This window comes from Anabas testudineus, chromosome 21 (genome assembly GCF_900324465.2).
Source record: "Anabas testudineus chromosome 21, fAnaTes1.2, whole genome shotgun sequence".
Taxonomy (NCBI): domain Eukaryota; kingdom Metazoa; phylum Chordata; class Actinopteri; order Anabantiformes; family Anabantidae; genus Anabas; species Anabas testudineus.
Window position 1 is genome coordinate 14,600,666 of NC_046629.1, and position 16,809 is coordinate 14,617,474.

Consider the following 16,809-nt stretch of genomic DNA (forward strand, 5'->3'; position numbering starts at 1 on the left):
GTGGGTGTGCACTTCTACGAGTGGGCGTGTGTTTTTTTTCTGCACACCTCCGTCCTCTCCTCTCCTCCTCTCCTCCTCCTCCTCCTCCTCCTCTCTCCTCTCCTTCATTCTTCCCTCTTCTCTCTCCAGTCTGCGCTTCCTCACGGAGCAAGGTGCGTATCATTGGATCAGTAGCTGCTGCCCGCCACACTGTCCAATCGCATCTAGTGGGAGAAAGAGAGAGATAGAGAGAGAGAGAGGGAGAGGGAGAGGGAGAGAGAGATTGGGGAGGAGAAAGACAGGAAGAGAGAGGGAGATTGATCATTTGAACGTCCTGGGCCTTGTATTCCTTGGAGAAACACTAAAATTTCCACTGTAGCCAAACCGTATTTTTCCATTTCCAACTTTTTTTGAAAGATTAAACGCCTGAGGTTTGGTTTCCCTTCTTTTTCTTTGGGGTTATTCCCACCCAGGAGACGTGCCACCACCACCACCACCACCACCATCAGCATCAGCATCAGCAGCAGCAGCAGAAGCAGCATCAGCGGCGGCAGCAAAGGAATATATCTCCCAATATCCCATCCCGGGCACGTCGGACAAGCTGCAGCAGCGAAAACGAGAGGCAAATATTGCGGTGGACGGAGAAACGGGAGCATGCACCGTGGGATTTCACAGCTCTCACCCGGGCTGGGTACTGGTATATCCTACATTTTTGTCATTTGGATATTTTCTACTGCAGCGGGGGATGCAGGTCGGGGCTTTTGCATTGGAGCGTGTCTGTGTATATATATATATGTGTGTGTGTGTGTGTGTGTGTGTGTGTGTGTGTGTGTGTGTTTTGCCGTAGTCAGCCTCAGTGGCGATAGAGATTCAGACAGAATATTGTACCTCACAAGCAAAAAGCGCGTTCTCCCTCAGCGCTTACTGTGCTGCTTCCTCCTCCTTTAGCATCTCGATAAGAATAATGTGGATGATGTTTTTTTTTAATGTGGGGATGTTTTTTTTTTTTTTCTGTATGAAAATATACAAGGGGGAGGGTGGCAGGCGGGTTTGCCTTGATAAGTGGAGCATTATTCATCAGCGTGTGTGATCACCACTGGAATGTTAACTAGCACCTTGGACAGCAGACACCAATACAGTCGAACATGGGAGGAGCGACAGCGCGGATCATTTTTACACTCTGATGTCTTAGTGTGGAGTGTGTTTGTGTGTGTGTGTGTGTGTGTGAGTGGTTATACGGAAATTGATGTTGCTCTCTCCGTGCGCATGTGTGTGTGTGTGTGTGTATGTGTTAATATTCTGCCCTGAGGCCCTTAGAATAAAGAGAGAGAGAGAGAGAGAGAGAGATAGCAGTGTCCGCTGGGGAGCAGCTGTGTGTGTTTGAGATAGAAAGAAGGAGAGAAAGTGTGTGTGTGTGTGAACATGCAGGGAGATCAAGAAAGTGAGTGTGCGCATCTTTGGAGGAGAGAAAAACCTGCGCTACTCTTACTGCGCGACATAAAGAGAGAGAGAGAGAGAGAGAGAGAGAGAGAGAGAGTGTGTGTGTGTGTGTGTGTGTGTGTGTGTGTGCGCGCGCTCTCTCCACCTTCCTCCATGCTATGTGCAGGTCAGGAGCCCCGCGTCTATTCAGGGTTTAATTAAGCGTGTGACTGGACTCTCCTCCACCACCCAACCCCACCCCCCACCCCCCTCCACCAGATCACAGGACCTGGTGTAGTAGGACTGTGACATATGTCCGCGGCTCATATCAAACGCGCTCACGCACCGTTCCTGTGTGACACAGCAGTTAGTGTGACACCGAGTTAAGCTGAGCGTTTGCCCCCATCTATCGCACTCCCATCTATTTTTAACGTCAACAACCAGTGGGGTAGCACAGCCTGTCCTTCTGATGTCATGTGTGTGTCCACTCTGTGTGTGTGTGTGTGTGAGACACTTTCATTGATTTTACACTGTGATTGTTCTAACGAAGACTAATTAAATCCCCCCCCCCCCCACCCCACCCCACACACCCCTCCTCCTTCCTCTCTTTCCCTCTCTGTGCATCTCTTTCTCTGTTTCAGGAGGCAGTTTGAGCTTGTTATGGGGGTGACCGGATGGAGAGAGTGACAGAGGAACAGTGATGCTACTGTTTACATAACGAGAGACTCTCTCTCTCTCTCTCTCTCTCTCTCTGTCTTTCTCACACACACACACACACACACACACAGACACACACATGCGTGTGCACACACAGTCGCACACACACACATACATGCTCTCACACATGTCGCTTAAACACTTCTATGCATACATACATACACAGACACTTACTTAAGGGACTCACTGACTGAGTCACCAGACACTCAAAGGCACAGCATCACTGACTCACACACAAAACCGCACACACACACGCACGCACGCACACGCGCACACACACACACACACACATAGACAGACAGATACACAAGGGGAAAAGGTTGTTTTCTCTATAGCCCGGACAGTGTGTTGTATGTGCTATGGGCCAAGCTTAGTAGCATCTGTGTGTGAGTGTTGGATACATTTGAAGGGTCAGCAGAGCCATAACTCTCACCCTCCCCCAGTCCCTTCCTCCTCTCCTCCCATTTCTCATCTCCCAGCTCCCCTTAAACACACCATCATGTCGGAGCTGAGGACTAGGAGAAATCCCACTCCCTCGTTTCCCCTCGCATCCTTCTCCTCCCCCCATGGATTCCTATGCCTCCTCTTGTTCTTGTGCCTGTCCCTTTCTCTCTATCCGGCCTCGTCATTGGCGCAGCAGACTGTACCTGTCATCTCGACGGCACAGGGCCGCATCCGTGGAATTCTGACCCCGTTGCCCTCAGACCTCCTGGGACCTGTAATCCAGTACCTGGGAGTACCATACGCAAGGCCTCCAACCGGGGACCGGCGATTTCAGCCACCTGAACCACCTTTACCCTGGCCTGGAATACGAAACGTGACGCAATTTGCTCCAGTGTGCCCACAGTCACTGGATGAGAGGAGCATGCTTGGAGATATGATGCCGTCCTGGCTCACAGCTAACCTGGATATAGCAGCGACGTACCTCACTCACCAGAGCGAGGATTGTCTCTACCTCAATATCTACGTGCCAACTGAGGATGGTAAGTGGAAGCGAGAGTCACTAAATATAAAAATAAAATAATGTTCTGGTTTATGTTTTTGGGTTTTCTTATTTTTGTCCGATTGGAAAAAAGAGGAAACAAAGAGACAGTGGTCAAATAGGGAAGGAGTTGGGGCTGTTTTCTGGGGCATTTCAGCTGTGACAAATGAATGAAACATGAAAGTGTCCTGTCAGGGCACAGACATACCCTTGTTAAATAAATAAATACCCGTTTTTGTTAAAAACAAATTTGGAACCTTTCCTTCCTTCACCTATCCATCCACCCTATGTTCATGCAGCTGGTTGAACCAACACTTAATATGCATACACCTGCGTCAGTCGCCAAGGGGTTTATGCCTTTCCTTGTGAAGGAAAGTGGGAAGGACACAGACTCAGTCATGCATACATATTGGTTCATACACATGCATTTGACCCTACGCACACAGAAACACTCACACACACACACACACACGGCAAGCATGAGCACCTCCACAGCCAGAATTCATATCCACCTGCTGAGAAATGAAGATAGGGTCATATGAAGCATATGGAAGCATTGGAGACACAGATTGTTTCTGCTTTTGTATGTATGAACCCAGAGAGTGATCACAGCACTCTGTGGGTACATACAAACAGAACAGGAGCAGAATATAAGTGGGTGGACTTGTGCATAAACTCATGGACAATTGCTAATCATATGTAGCACAGGCATCATTCGTCTTTCTCTCTCTTTCCCAGACATCCATGAAGAGGGGGGTCAGCGACCAGTGATGGTCTACGTCCATGGTGGCTCATATACAGAAGGCACTGGGAACATGATGGACGGCAGCGTGCTGGCAAGCTACGGCAACGTCATAGTCATAACCCTCAACTACCGCTTAGGAGTACTGGGTAAAATATTATCTATATCTAATATGTCTTCAGTGTGTGTGCGTAATTTGCCCAAGACTGATTTTTATGGTGGTGCAGAGTATAAGGTTTGCATTGATGTAGCCATGTTTCAGAATAAACCCCAAATCCCTGTCCCGTTAGTTACTATTAAATCATACCTCTGAATTCTGCAATCTGATCATTTTTATCCCATTTTTTTCTATGAGTTTAATCAATTCACTGTAGGCTTACAGATATCTTGACCGAGAAAGCAGCGGTTAATATATTGTACCTTTTAGAGTTGACTTTTTGTTGTGCACTTTATGGAAGAGACTGGCAATCCATGTTTAAAATGAGCTGTAATTGTGCTTCAACAGCACGCTCCACCCTTTGAGCAAGAACAATAGCAGTGCAATTACTGCCAAGGTGCTCTGAGTACCCCGATAATATCACTGCGGTATCATAAACCTACTGTATAGTAATTTACTTAATGAAGGGAGCTAGAAAAGGGCGACGACTGGATATTCATTTGAAATGCAATTTACATATTTCACTTGGATTTAAATTGGGAATTTAAGTGCTTAAAAAGCCAGGGAATATCTGGATCAGACTTTTTTCACATGAAATTAGATATTGCTTTTATATCTTAACACAACATTTCATTATTATGTGTTCAAATTAAAACCATATTCACCATCTGCATTGTTTAATCCTTCAACATGCTAGAAAATGTGAAAGCTATTAGCGAGTTGTTTTTATCCAGAGAGCCTTTATTTAATTATTTTTTTCAGTGAAAACAAGTTCAGTATGGGCATCCCTAGTGGAAATAAGCCCCCTAGAGCCAATTTTTTCCACTACTAGCATCGACTCAGATCTGATCCTTTTTACCTCCATGTCTCTGACTCATTGCTCTCTGAATGGGGAAAATCTTATTCCCTGTGGTTTTTCTAATTTTAGCCTGCTATGCAAAGCTCACGATTTGAATAAATAGGATATCTTAAAATCCTGGCATTTAAGCTCACTGTGGCTGTAATTATAAGAATAAGGGGCCACAGTGAGGTTAAAAACATTCTTTTAAGACATTATTTCCTACCACACTGAGGGCATGGCTACTGGGTAGGTTACGTGAGCGCAGGAGCTTTCATGTTGACTGCAGAAAGTCAGACTCACAAGAAGCATATTATTCCACTGACTTGGTTACATCATGCCCTCAATTTAATTAATTAGTATCCACTATTTAAATATATGCCAGCATGTAAGCAAAACTTTGCATACGGTGCATTTTATCATAAACACAACAAAAAAATTAGCTTTTTATATAAATGAATAAACCTAAATGCACTGATTATAACAGAGCAAAAGAATTCTTGTGGCATTAGTTTACTAGTTTTCTTAAAATCATCCAGTACTATTATTTTACTTTTTAGCACACTTTATAGATCATGTGTACAAAGCATGTTGATTTTATATGAGTGGCTGGGCTCTCCTTTAATTAGATGGAGAACCTATTTGAAAATGGACAGGGGTAAATTTGGATACATGTTGAAAGGTTCAACAACAAAAAGTACTAATTTACATTTATGAGGTCCATGTTTTCTGTTGTCTGTTTTTAGAACTTTCAAGACTGTCATTAGATTTTTTTTTTATAAGATGTCATAAATCTACATCTATTGGAGGATAAAAGGAAAATCTATTTAATCCTGACCATAGGGGAAAAAACTAGTGACCACAGCCTTAATCACCATAATGAGCCTAACAAAGCCAATTCTATGTGTGTGTTTTTTGTCTTAATTTCCATTCTGTGTGTTTTACACCATCTGCAATGTGATCATCATCATCATCATCACCATCATCATCGCCATCATCATCACTACCATCATCATCACTACCATCATCATTCATCACAAGTCGTGGTTATCTTCCGCCATCTTCTCCTTCATCGTAAGGATGCATGAGGTGAGCCCATACATGCAAAACAATGTACAATGATGCACTTGTTATGTTATTAGTACTCTTACTAGTAGGCAGCTGTACAGCTGATTATGTCGCTATGGAAATGTACACATCATAAATAAACTGAATGACTGACACAGGTCTAAGCGTAGCATGAAAGCACAGTATATTCTGCAAAATGAAGACATTCTTAATGATCACATTAATATAAAATTCACATAATATTCTTTTTTTGCATGAGCAACACAGAGCACTTAAGTGTTCTTGCTGATTATACTCTCGTGTTTCCAGGGCCAGCTTGAGGTTCAGAAAAATGAGCTTCTGCACTAATGCGATATACTGTAGTGAGTGAGCCATTAGGATCCTTTGTGTTTACCTAATAATGTAAGAAGTAAAGGGAATGAGGGATAGCTGCATTTGATGTCTATATATTCACTTTGACGAACATGGATGTGCAGTGTCTTGTTGAGTTGATTTAAAGTCTGTGTGAGTGGCACACAGTGTTTCATTAATAATCTCTTCAGATGTATGATAAACACAGCTCTTGCATTATTTATGTTGCCAGCAGGGTTGCATTAGTCTCATGTCCAACCAATCACCCCCCTGTGTGGGTCTTGTGTATCTGTGCGTATCTTCATTGTGAGATGTGGATGCTCTTTTTCTCTAAAAAGTCAGTGACTTATTATTTTGCACATGGATTTCAAGTAATGAATTGAACGCCAACGCTACGTGTTTTTTACGGCATGTAATAACAAGATGGCTCTCTCTGTCTGCCTGTAGGGTTTCTTAGTACTGGTGACCAGGCAGCAAAAGGGAACTACGGCTTGCTGGATCAGATCCAAGCTCTGCGCTGGGTGAAGGAGAACATTGCTGCCTTTGGAGGAGACCCAAACAGGGTCACTGTGTTTGGATCCGGTGCCGGAGCCTCCTGTGTCAGCCTCCTCACCTTGTCTCATTACTCTGAGGGTAAGGGAAAATGAGTTTCCTGTATGTGGTTCAGATGTGATGTGGAGTTTCTTTACACTTTGATAAAACAGAGAAAATTATGGCAGATGGACAAGTACAGTACCTATGATGGCTGATAGGTAGCTGCTGCGAAAGCTTTAGACTTATGAAACTTGTCAAGGTCCCCTGTGGGCTCCTAGGCCTTTCATTTACTGATATAAACGCCCGAATAAGTCTTTCAATCTGTCATCTGTTTGAATAATGCATGTCTATGAGTTTGTTGTTTTCTTGCTGTGGAAATGCAAATGTTTTGTGTAACCATCCAAGTGTGCCCTGATATAATTGTGCATTGATGCATGCCTGTGTGGTGAATGTGCATTCATACATGTATATGCGTGTGACTCAGTGCATATGTTTTCTAAAACCCACATTTGTATTCACGTGTGTCTCAGACCTGTTCCACAGAGCCATCATTCAGAGTGGCAGTGCTTTAGCCAGTTGGGCTGTCAACTACCAGCCTAGCAAGTATGCCCGACAGCTCGGTGAGAGAGTGGGCTGTGGCATTGAGGACAGCACCCAACTGGTCGCATGCCTCCAGGGCCGGAGTTACCGGGAACTCGTGGAGCAGAACATAACGCCGGCCAAATATCACACGGCTTTTGCCCCGGTGATTGATGGTGATGTTATACCAGATGACCCGCAGATCCTGATGGAGCAAGGAGAGTTTCTGAACTATGACGTGATGCTGGGGGTTAATCAGGGCGAGGGTGTGAAGTTTGTGGAGGGCATTGTGGACTCAGAGGATGGCGTCACTGCTGAGGACTTTGACTTTGCTGTGTCAGACTTTGTGGACAGTTTGTATGGATACCCAGAAGGCCGTGACACACTCAGAGAGAGCATAAGGTGAGCGGTGTGAACAGTAAATGTCTGAAAGTATTTAAGGAGTAGTTAATGGGGAGAAAAATGTAGTGGGTTAAAATTCAAAGTTAATACTCACTAAATAACATTTTGTATCTTGTTTGTTTAAGTTGTAGAAATCCCAGTTTTTGCACTTCACTTTCTCTTGCTTGTGGTTTGTATTTTACTGCAGTTCAGGGTCTCAATTAGCTTAAAGCTTTGAATATATCTGTTTAGGTTCATGTACACGGATTGGGCTGACCGCGACAATGCAGAAACCCGACGTAAGACCCTGGTAGCGCTATTTACAGACCACCAGTGGGTCGCCCCAGCGATTGCAACAGCTGACCTTCATGCTCAGTATGGGTCTCCTACCTACTTCTACTCCTTTTACCACCACTGTCAGAGTGATGCCACACCACCCTGGGCTGACTCTGCCCACGGTGATGAGGTAAGATGATGTCACTGAGCTTTACAAAGGCAACTGCATGTATATTTGTAGCAAAAGGAAAAACAAGTGTTTGTAAGTGGGACAGAATGAAGTTGCAAAAAAGCTTAGAGCATAAAATATTCAAAATGGCAATGGAATTTTTTTTTGCATGTTGGATTTTGAAGCAGTTTTAAATACCTTGTTTACGTCTTTTTTATTTTTTTGTTTTGTTTAGGCGTGCATCTGTCCTATGTCAACACACGAATGTGCGGCTTGTGTTTCATTATCAGTTTAAGATGAAATTTGTTTCACTGAGATTAGGTACATTGACAAGATTCTTATGTATAGGTCATGGATGAATGTAATCTTTTTACTTCGATAGTAAACTATTCTAACATGTGTGTGTGTGTGTGTGTAGGTACCCTATGTATTTGGTGTACCCATGGTGGGACCCACTGATCTGTTCAACTGTAACTTCTCCAAGAACGACGTGATGCTGAGCGCAGTAGTCATGACTTACTGGACCAACTTTGCCAAGACTGGGTGAGTTATTAAAATGTACACTGATGTGAGACACTGATTTCAACTGGAATATCCCACAGAGAAAAGCTTTTTCATTTTGCTTAACGGCACTATTTAGAGCTTAATTGAGAAAGGAAGACCAGCACCACCAACAGCTTCAGCATCGTTCTGTTCTTCTTTATGTACGACTCTTTAGACACACACAAAGCTGTTTCTAATATCTAATCTCAACCCACATGTGAACAATGTTGCAGTGATAGCGATTGAAAGCCAGGCTGTTTAATCACGTTTTAAAATGTAAAAGAAAATGCACAGCTGTCAATAGGAAAATCAGTCGTTTTTCATCCTTTTATCTTGACTCTGAGAGATGAGGTTTTTTGGCAACATCGAGTGTTGCTGTAACTGTGGACAGCTCACTCTCGATTTTTACAGGAACAAATCTCCTCCAAGCTAGAAGTGAGACAGCCAAGATTCAACTCCACAGTGTCATCAAGAAAAACAGCACAGTGCCTCTTCACTTTGCAGCGCTTGATGTTTAATTGGTTGGACTGATTACCAGCAAAAAAACAAAACAAAACATAGAAACATAGAGGTGGGCATGGAGTGTAGTTGTCTGGCAGGAGTTACATGAAGAGTACAACAGGGAGATTAATTACGAAAGGTTTTTGTAACTGTATCATTAAGTTAATGTATTTCCTGCAATTGTGTTCATTTGCAGCTATTTTGCATTAGTTAAGTACAAAGTGGGAACATTTTTTTTGGTGCCAGAGAGATGTGTGCAGGAGATTTGAATCCATCTCTCCTTGCCCTGTTTTTCAGTTAAGATACGTAACATTTTAATAGCTCAGAAAGAAAAAAAGTTTTTGTGAAATATTAAGAGATGCTGAGTTTCAATTTAGCTTTAAAAGAAAACCGACAAACAAATGTACAATAAAAATAATGAGCTCACAGGCAAAGGACGGTTTCTTTCAATAGATCCTTGATGTCTGACAAGAAGACAGTACTTTAGATACAATCATAAAAGTAGCACCGCAGACTAAATTTGGCAGACGGTGCACACAGGTTCTCTGTCATGTCACAGTCTTGACAAGGCTTTTCTTCTCTGGGCCTTGGCTGAGAAGGTTAAAGAACCCTAGCTTGTAAAATAGTGAGAGAATCCAAGGTAGTGTCTTAGAAGAAAAATGAAAGGCATTGGTTTTGATAAATCTTCTCTTCTCTTCTCTTCTCTTCTCTTCTCTTCTCTTCTCTTCTCTTCTCTTCTCTTCTCTTCTCTTCTCTTCTCTTCTCTTCTCTTCTCTTCTCTTCTCTCCTCTCCATTCACGGGTGCCATTAAATGTTAAATCACAATTAAAATAATATGTCAGTAGCTAAAAAAGCTTCCACAGATCCAATTTATTTAATTGGAAGTGAAATGATCCGTCACAAGCTAAGAAAAATACGGTTATAAAAAGCATCCACATTGAAACTTTGTAAAAACCTGACTGATAAGAATACCTTTTATGTCTCTATTCTGACATGATATTGCAAGATAAAAGTAATTGTTGAGGATGGACCCTCTTTGTGCAGTGCTCAAAGTGAGTAATTACCAGTAATTAATCCATTCGAGGCTCACTCTACTGAGACCTCTTCAGATTTACATCTGTAGTCTAGACCTTGATCTAAATCACCACCGAGACTTGCTATCTGACAACTTACAGAATCAGGACAATACTCTCACATTCACTCAGCTGGCGGTTTGTTAATTTACATACACCAAGCTAAAACAAATGCAGTCTAATAGCAATAAGACCTCTATCATAAATGTGCTAATGTTCTGTTTTCTTTGTTCCAACTACTTATGAGAGGTGCTGGAGTCTGCTGAATTTGGACTGTGATATGAAAACAAGCGTCTTTAATGTGGGTTCATTAGAGAATCGCATCAGGTTAACGGTTTCTAGCCCATAGTCTATATTGTAATTACCACTGCGGCAAGCTGCAGAGCAAACTCACCACGGAGGGATGAGAAGATTTCAGTGTGTGCTTCAATTATCAACGGGGGAACTTTTTCTGAAGAAACATTTCACTCGGCTCCGAGTGCCTCAGATGGTGCGACAGCTCAATTTAACGGTGTGGATGTGATGCTCCCTCATGTATATTCTGTAAGGCTCCGTGCGAGTGTATAAATCCTCAGATCGTGTGTGTGTGTGTGTGTGTGTGTCGATAGGTCTTCACGCTAGCTGCCTTTTTGCTCTGCTCATAAGGTGTTGATTGACAAGCGAGCGCACAGTGTGTAACTGGCAAGTCTGTGAAGATTTGCTGCCGTTTTTTAAAATGTTTTTATGTTAGCTGCTGACACGAATAAGTTGGTAAATCAACAAATACAGTAAAATGCCTGTCTGGATGTGTTAGAGGAGTGATTTTTCTGGATATGTTCACTGTGCCACACACACATATTAATCTCAAATGTAGGTATCTGACATTTTAATGTTTACCACAGAGGCAAATATCTTTCTCCACATTGTACAAACTGCATTCGAAGCGTGCATTAACTGAGATGTTTTTGTAAGAGGCATGCAAAGTGGGCTGAAATCAATGTCAACTTGTTTTGCTTTGTACACATTTTTTTTTTTTTTTTGGACATTGGTTTGTCTTATGTAACTTGGATATTGATTGGAAAGATGTGTGCCAGCGGCGGTGAAACTGTTGGGCAGCATGAGAGAAACTCAGCTTCCTCGGTGGAGGAAAAGTGCTCGGCAACTCTGTTGGAAATCTCTGACACGTGAAAAGCAGAAAAGCGTGAACTATTGATATTTTATTCTTTTTGCGAGTATATATACTCTCAGTGATTCTTGGTGGTTCATTTAGTCCTGTGTTTAGAGAGGCTGTATTTGTTGTCACGTTGCATTTGTATATTTGGTGATTTAATTTTTATTTCCATGTGATGTTATTTTATTTGCTAAGATGCTCACAGCTGACTGGTATTTCACTCTTGCTTGTAGTAAACCTGTTTATTGCAGGTTTTTTTTGTATCTGTATCTTTTCGTGCATGATTACAGGTATTTGTCTGAGAGCAGCAGGCTCAGGGTATAAAAGAATTTGTGTTGTATAATTTGTGTTGCCTAACACAAAGTACTAATCCTTCCCTTTTGTTAGCACTGAATTATAAAAAAAACAAATCTTTTATTCCAGCCAACCCACGTAGATGAATAAATATTGTGTTTCACGCTTTCCAGTGATCCAAACCAGCCGGTTCCTCAAGACACCAAGTTTATCCACACTAAACCTAACCGCTTTGAAGAAGTGGCCTGGTCTAAGTACACCCCTAAAGAGCAGCTGTACCTACACATTGGCCTCAAGCCCCGTGTCAGAGACCACTACCGGGCCACCAAGATCTCCTTTTGGCTCCAGCTGGTCCCACATTTGCATCATGTCAACGAGCTTCTCCAGTCGGTGTCGTCCTTCACGCACAGTCCCTCTCCACAGGATGACACGCCTTATTCTTACACAAAGCGTCTATCCAAAGGTTGGCCTCCTAGCAGTACACGACACCCGGGTTCACAGGGAGGTACCCCCCAGCCTCCAGAGTCTGCTTTAGGCCAAGGCGGAGCAGAAAACGGGGTCCGTGTCCCGAACGAAGACTACTCCACTGAACTCTCAGTCACGATTGCTGTGGGAGCATCACTGTTGTTTCTCAACATCCTAGCGTTTGCAGCTCTGCTGTACAAGAAAGACAAAAGGCGTCTGGAGCATCGTAGGCCTCGTCCGCTCCCTCCCCCGAGACGAGACATCACACCTGCAGATGTCGCGGCCCACCTACAAGGAGAAGGACTGATGTCTTTACAGGTGAATAAATGTGTTTTTGTATTTGTCTTGTGTATTGATTATGCCTCTGTGTAGCCACAAGGGCACACAGACATCTGGAAAATTGTTTTGCTTATTGCTAGTAATCCCACATTTTATTTCAAGTTTATGCAACGTTAAACCACATGAGGTTGTGTGTGTTTATTTCACTGAGCTGCATTCTTGCCATTGGAGCAGCTGCCCAAAGACCGCTCGTGCTAAACACAGCTTGTCATCAGAACACCTAATAAGTGTGAGATTGTGGGTGTGACGTGTGTTCAGTTGCCTGAATTTCTTTCAATTCAAGTTCATTCTTCATTCGGCCTCTCTTGAGCTCCGTTGGTTGCTTTGACATCTCACATACTGAATCCTAAATGTCAGATCTCTTTTGTAGCTGACAAATACTGTTAATAGGCTATTGAATTGCATTAGTGTAGCTTTTAAATGTCACCCCTTTTTATTTGTTGTTTTCTGTTATCATGACATCAACTTCTGACTTCTCAGTTGAGGGGATGTCCTCATTTCACTGTTTATATAATTTTAAGTTTAGACCAGGACAAGATCTCCCTTGTGAAAAATGTCAGTTGTTGCATTTATGTTAAAGTGTTTGTACAAAACAGAAATAATTTACTGGAGAAAATAGTTGGTAGTTTAATACATATTTAAAAAATATCCTTAGTTGTAGCTCTAGATTAGGTTGTGTGGTTTTATCTTTATTTGCCCTCGTTGTTTCCATTCATCATCATCTCATCACTTATCCAACCGTTCAAATTTTCAGGTGAAGCAGCTGGAGTGTGATGCAGCATCAGCAGATGAGAGGAACAACACTCACCACCATCACACTCTGGACACGCTGGACGCTCTGGACGGTTTGGACACCCAGGACATCTACAGCACACTGGATACTGTGCGTCTCACGTGCCCACCCGATTATACCCTCACCTTGCGTCGCTCACCCGATGATGTCCCCCTCATGACCTCTCTGACCCCAGGATCACTGCCTGTGACCCCTGGGTCACACCCTGTTACCCCGGCAACGCCAATGACCCCCATGACGCCTGGATCAGTAGTGGGGATGAGGATGGGTCATCCTCACCAGGGATACACACACCATAGCCCATATAGTAATACACACTTGCCACACACACACATTTCCACACACACACATTCCACCACACGCGTATAACCGCAGCAAGACGCTCGCAAATACAGGGACACGATTACGATACACACTCACACCTACACGCGCGCACACACACTGAGACACATACAACAAAAGACTTAAATACCTCTACTAATTACCCTGCAGGATTGTTTCAGACGGAGTGACCAGAGAGACATTTTCAGAAACAGGACGAAAAGACAGACAGCTGTGTGTTGCATGTCGGGGGAACTGAAGACAGACTGGTTCCCAGGAGATGCAGTTCTATGCATCATTTGCTCATAACCTGGAACAAGATGAGACAAGGCTTGCTTTGGATATTAATTCTTCTGCTTTTTCTCAACGTGCAGAGGAAGATGAGCACTGTGGAAAGAGGGTCAGTTATGGATCGGTTTACACCTCCTACTGTACCCGTGCTGCACAGTGAAGCAGTGCCAGGACTGAGCAGAGCTGATGCAGATACTGAACTGAGCTAAGAAGTACCACACACACAGACTGCTGGTGTCAACTTGAACAACCTGTGAAATGTGAATGTAGCATTTTTTTTTTTCCCCATTAAAAGATCAAAGGCCCTATCTGCCAAGGATCAAACCAAGCTGAGGAGAAAAGAGCAAAACTCAGAGAGAGATGGATGCAAAAAACAAGACAGGAAGGAAAAGAGGGATTAAAAAAAAAACCCCAACATTATCTGAAAGAAAAGTTAGTCAGGTGGTGGGAAAGAGATTAGGATTTCATTGAGAGGGATTTACCCCTGCGATAGAGCGATACGGAAAACAGGAATGGAAAGTGTGCCAAAAGAAAGAAATTAGCTTCAGAAGGGAAAGAAGAGTCTCTGAAGTGTTGCCAGACCTACTGAAGAATCACTCTAACCAGCTATGTGTTAAACTCCTGTAAATAGAATGGAAAGATGATATATTATGATTTATAGCATTTACTTGCTCTTGCATTAAAAACATGAATTATTTAACCACATTATTGCTTTCATTTCAGATATTACTATATTATTGTATAGATGTCCTGAAGCAAAGGCTGGCTGTCTTTTCCTCTCACCCACTGTAGTATGTACACAGTACCTTTATTTAAAGGCTATATTTGCTATGCAGTCATTCTTAACTATGTAAGCATTTAGATACTTGTTTAGCAGTTGAAGCGTAGGGCATTTTTCGCACCATCCTGTCTATGTGTTCGACCGTCGGAACGAGGAGCTAGTACTGTGTAGATAATGCAAATTGGTTTGATGATTGAGCACCAGCCAAAAAAAAAAAAACCCACAACAATTAACCCTTTGTATCTAATCCCATCCTGCCCCCTCCCCACCCCCACGTTCCTTATATTCTTCTTCTAGACCTCAGCTCTATTTCTTAATATGTCCAACCTTAATTGATGTCTCCACAGACAGACAGATAGACTGACAGACAGGTGGTGATGATTCAGGTGATCCCATTTCGCAGCAAGTCCTGAAAGTTGAAATGCATGAATGCATTGAAAGCATCTTCACATTTGTTTGACTTTTCCACCTTACCAGGGTTCCTGGTATCTACTGAAGAACCGCTGCTTGAACTACCTAATGCTGATGAAAACCGTGTCCTCCTCAAAGGCATTGATCGAACAAAAAAAAAGATTTAATCTATAATGTCACTTCCCTCCCTCTAAAATCAAGAGTTATTGTAGTTTTAACATCTCTCCACAGTATCACCCATAGTGTGTAGAGACGTGTGGATCTGAAACCCACATTTTGGAGCCTGGAGTTTGGTTTACTACCTACCCCCCCATGTTGTCAATTGTTTGGAGCCGAATTTGATGAATGAGGTGGAGCCTGTGTGTCATAGAGGAGGAACAAAAACCTGCCCAAACATGCTGCTTTTTAAGCCTTAATATATTTTTAAAGGAGCAATACTTATTGGAGCAATACAAATTTCCACTAAGACATGCTTTAAAAGAGGCTAAATGAATTATTAAAAACCCCAAACAACAATTTGTGGTGACTTCAGAGAATTGGCTGACTTGGCTGTAGTGGTTCTTTCACTGTAATCGAGTATCCACAATTAGGAAAATCTGCTCCAGGCAGTTGTTAGGTTTTTTTTTAATTTAGCTTTGATACCATCCTGAAAACTACTAAAAAATCTAACTCTTGCCTATGTGCCAACTAAGCAACTGACCCCTAACTACTGATCAGTAAATCAACCAAAGGCCTTAACTCTGATATTGTAACTTCTTCTTCTGTTTATTCCTAGTTTCTTTTGCTCCTTACCTAACCTGTGCCCCTCCTGCCTCCCTTCCCAGCCTCTTCTGTGCAACCACACGCAGCTTTGTCACAGTGAGGCCGACAGTATTTAACCTCCTCTCATCCTGAGTAATGTCTTCATGAAAGATTTTAGTTAATTGTCAACAGAGTACGTGACAAATGAAAGCTGACAAACTTGTGGATGACAAACAAAGAACTTTTACAAAATTATATAAAAGTAACATTATGGACGTTTGATTGACTGATTTTTTTTTTTTTTCAATTTATTGACTCAGCAGATGGCTGGATTGTGTCAAGCATAAAACATTTCTGCTGCATTTTTGAAAATAAAAAATATCAGTATTTTACAATTTATGAGCATTTTAAATGTCTTGTACGTCTCAATTCACAATATTTATGGTAGTAATCACTGCAATTTAGTTAGAAAGCAGAAGCATTGCATCCTCTGTCTTATTCCTTACTATAGAATTTGTTGTTTAGTTTGTTATTTTTGATTGTTGACAAATTTAATTTATAAAACAAAGGTAGATGTAAAGATTGATGCCACTCTTAGATCTATTATCTGGAAGTAGCAGGCAGTTTGCTTAGATTAAAGAGTGGATGCAGGTGAAAAGCACCTTCAAACCCCATTACTACTACTACTACTACCATATTCACACATGTTTGTTTAAAGATAAAGATAGTGTGTGACTTTACTGGAGGTTGGGCTCCGTTCATACGTGCCTTGAAATAACACAAGGGGCTGTGATGATTTAATGCAAATATGGACCCTTGATGACCTTGACCTTTGACTTTTAACCAACAAGATGTCTCAGTGCATCCTTGAATCCATGTGGACATTTGTGGCAAATTTAAAGAAATGTACATTT

General features: G+C 42.3%; 1 protein-coding gene across 1 annotated transcript; it reads left to right on the top strand.

Annotated features, from left to right (window-relative positions):
- The first annotated feature begins 308 nt into the window (after positions 1–308).
- LOC113173812 (neuroligin-4, X-linked-like) lies at positions 309–16,202 on the top strand. The gene is made up of 9 exons (XM_026377383.1): positions 309–670; positions 2,040–3,098; positions 3,836–3,988; positions 6,701–6,886; positions 7,318–7,768; positions 8,000–8,213; positions 8,611–8,735; positions 11,927–12,536; positions 13,312–16,202. Exons 2-9 carry the CDS (start codon positions 2,468–2,470, stop codon positions 13,717–13,719), a joined length of 2,778 nt encoding a protein of 925 aa, XP_026233168.1. The 5' UTR covers positions 309–670; positions 2,040–2,467; the 3' UTR covers positions 13,720–16,202.
- Positions 16,203–16,809: the final 607 nt, after the last annotated feature.

What these genes read in the sequence shown, in the direction of transcription:
- LOC113173812 (XM_026377383.1), top strand. Translation starts at nt 2,468, where the DNA reads ATGTGCTATGGGCCAAGCTTAGTAGCATCTGTGTGTGAGTGTTGGATA. An exon ending in ACACTCAGAGAGAGCATAAG is followed by an intron (nt 7,769 to 7,999) that starts GTGAGCGGTGTG and finishes ATATCTGTTTAG; the next exon opens with GTTCATGTACACGGATTGGG. An exon ending in AAGGACTGATGTCTTTACAG is followed by an intron (nt 12,537 to 13,311) that starts GTGAATAAATGT and finishes TCAAATTTTCAG; the next exon opens with GTGAAGCAGCTGGAGTGTGA.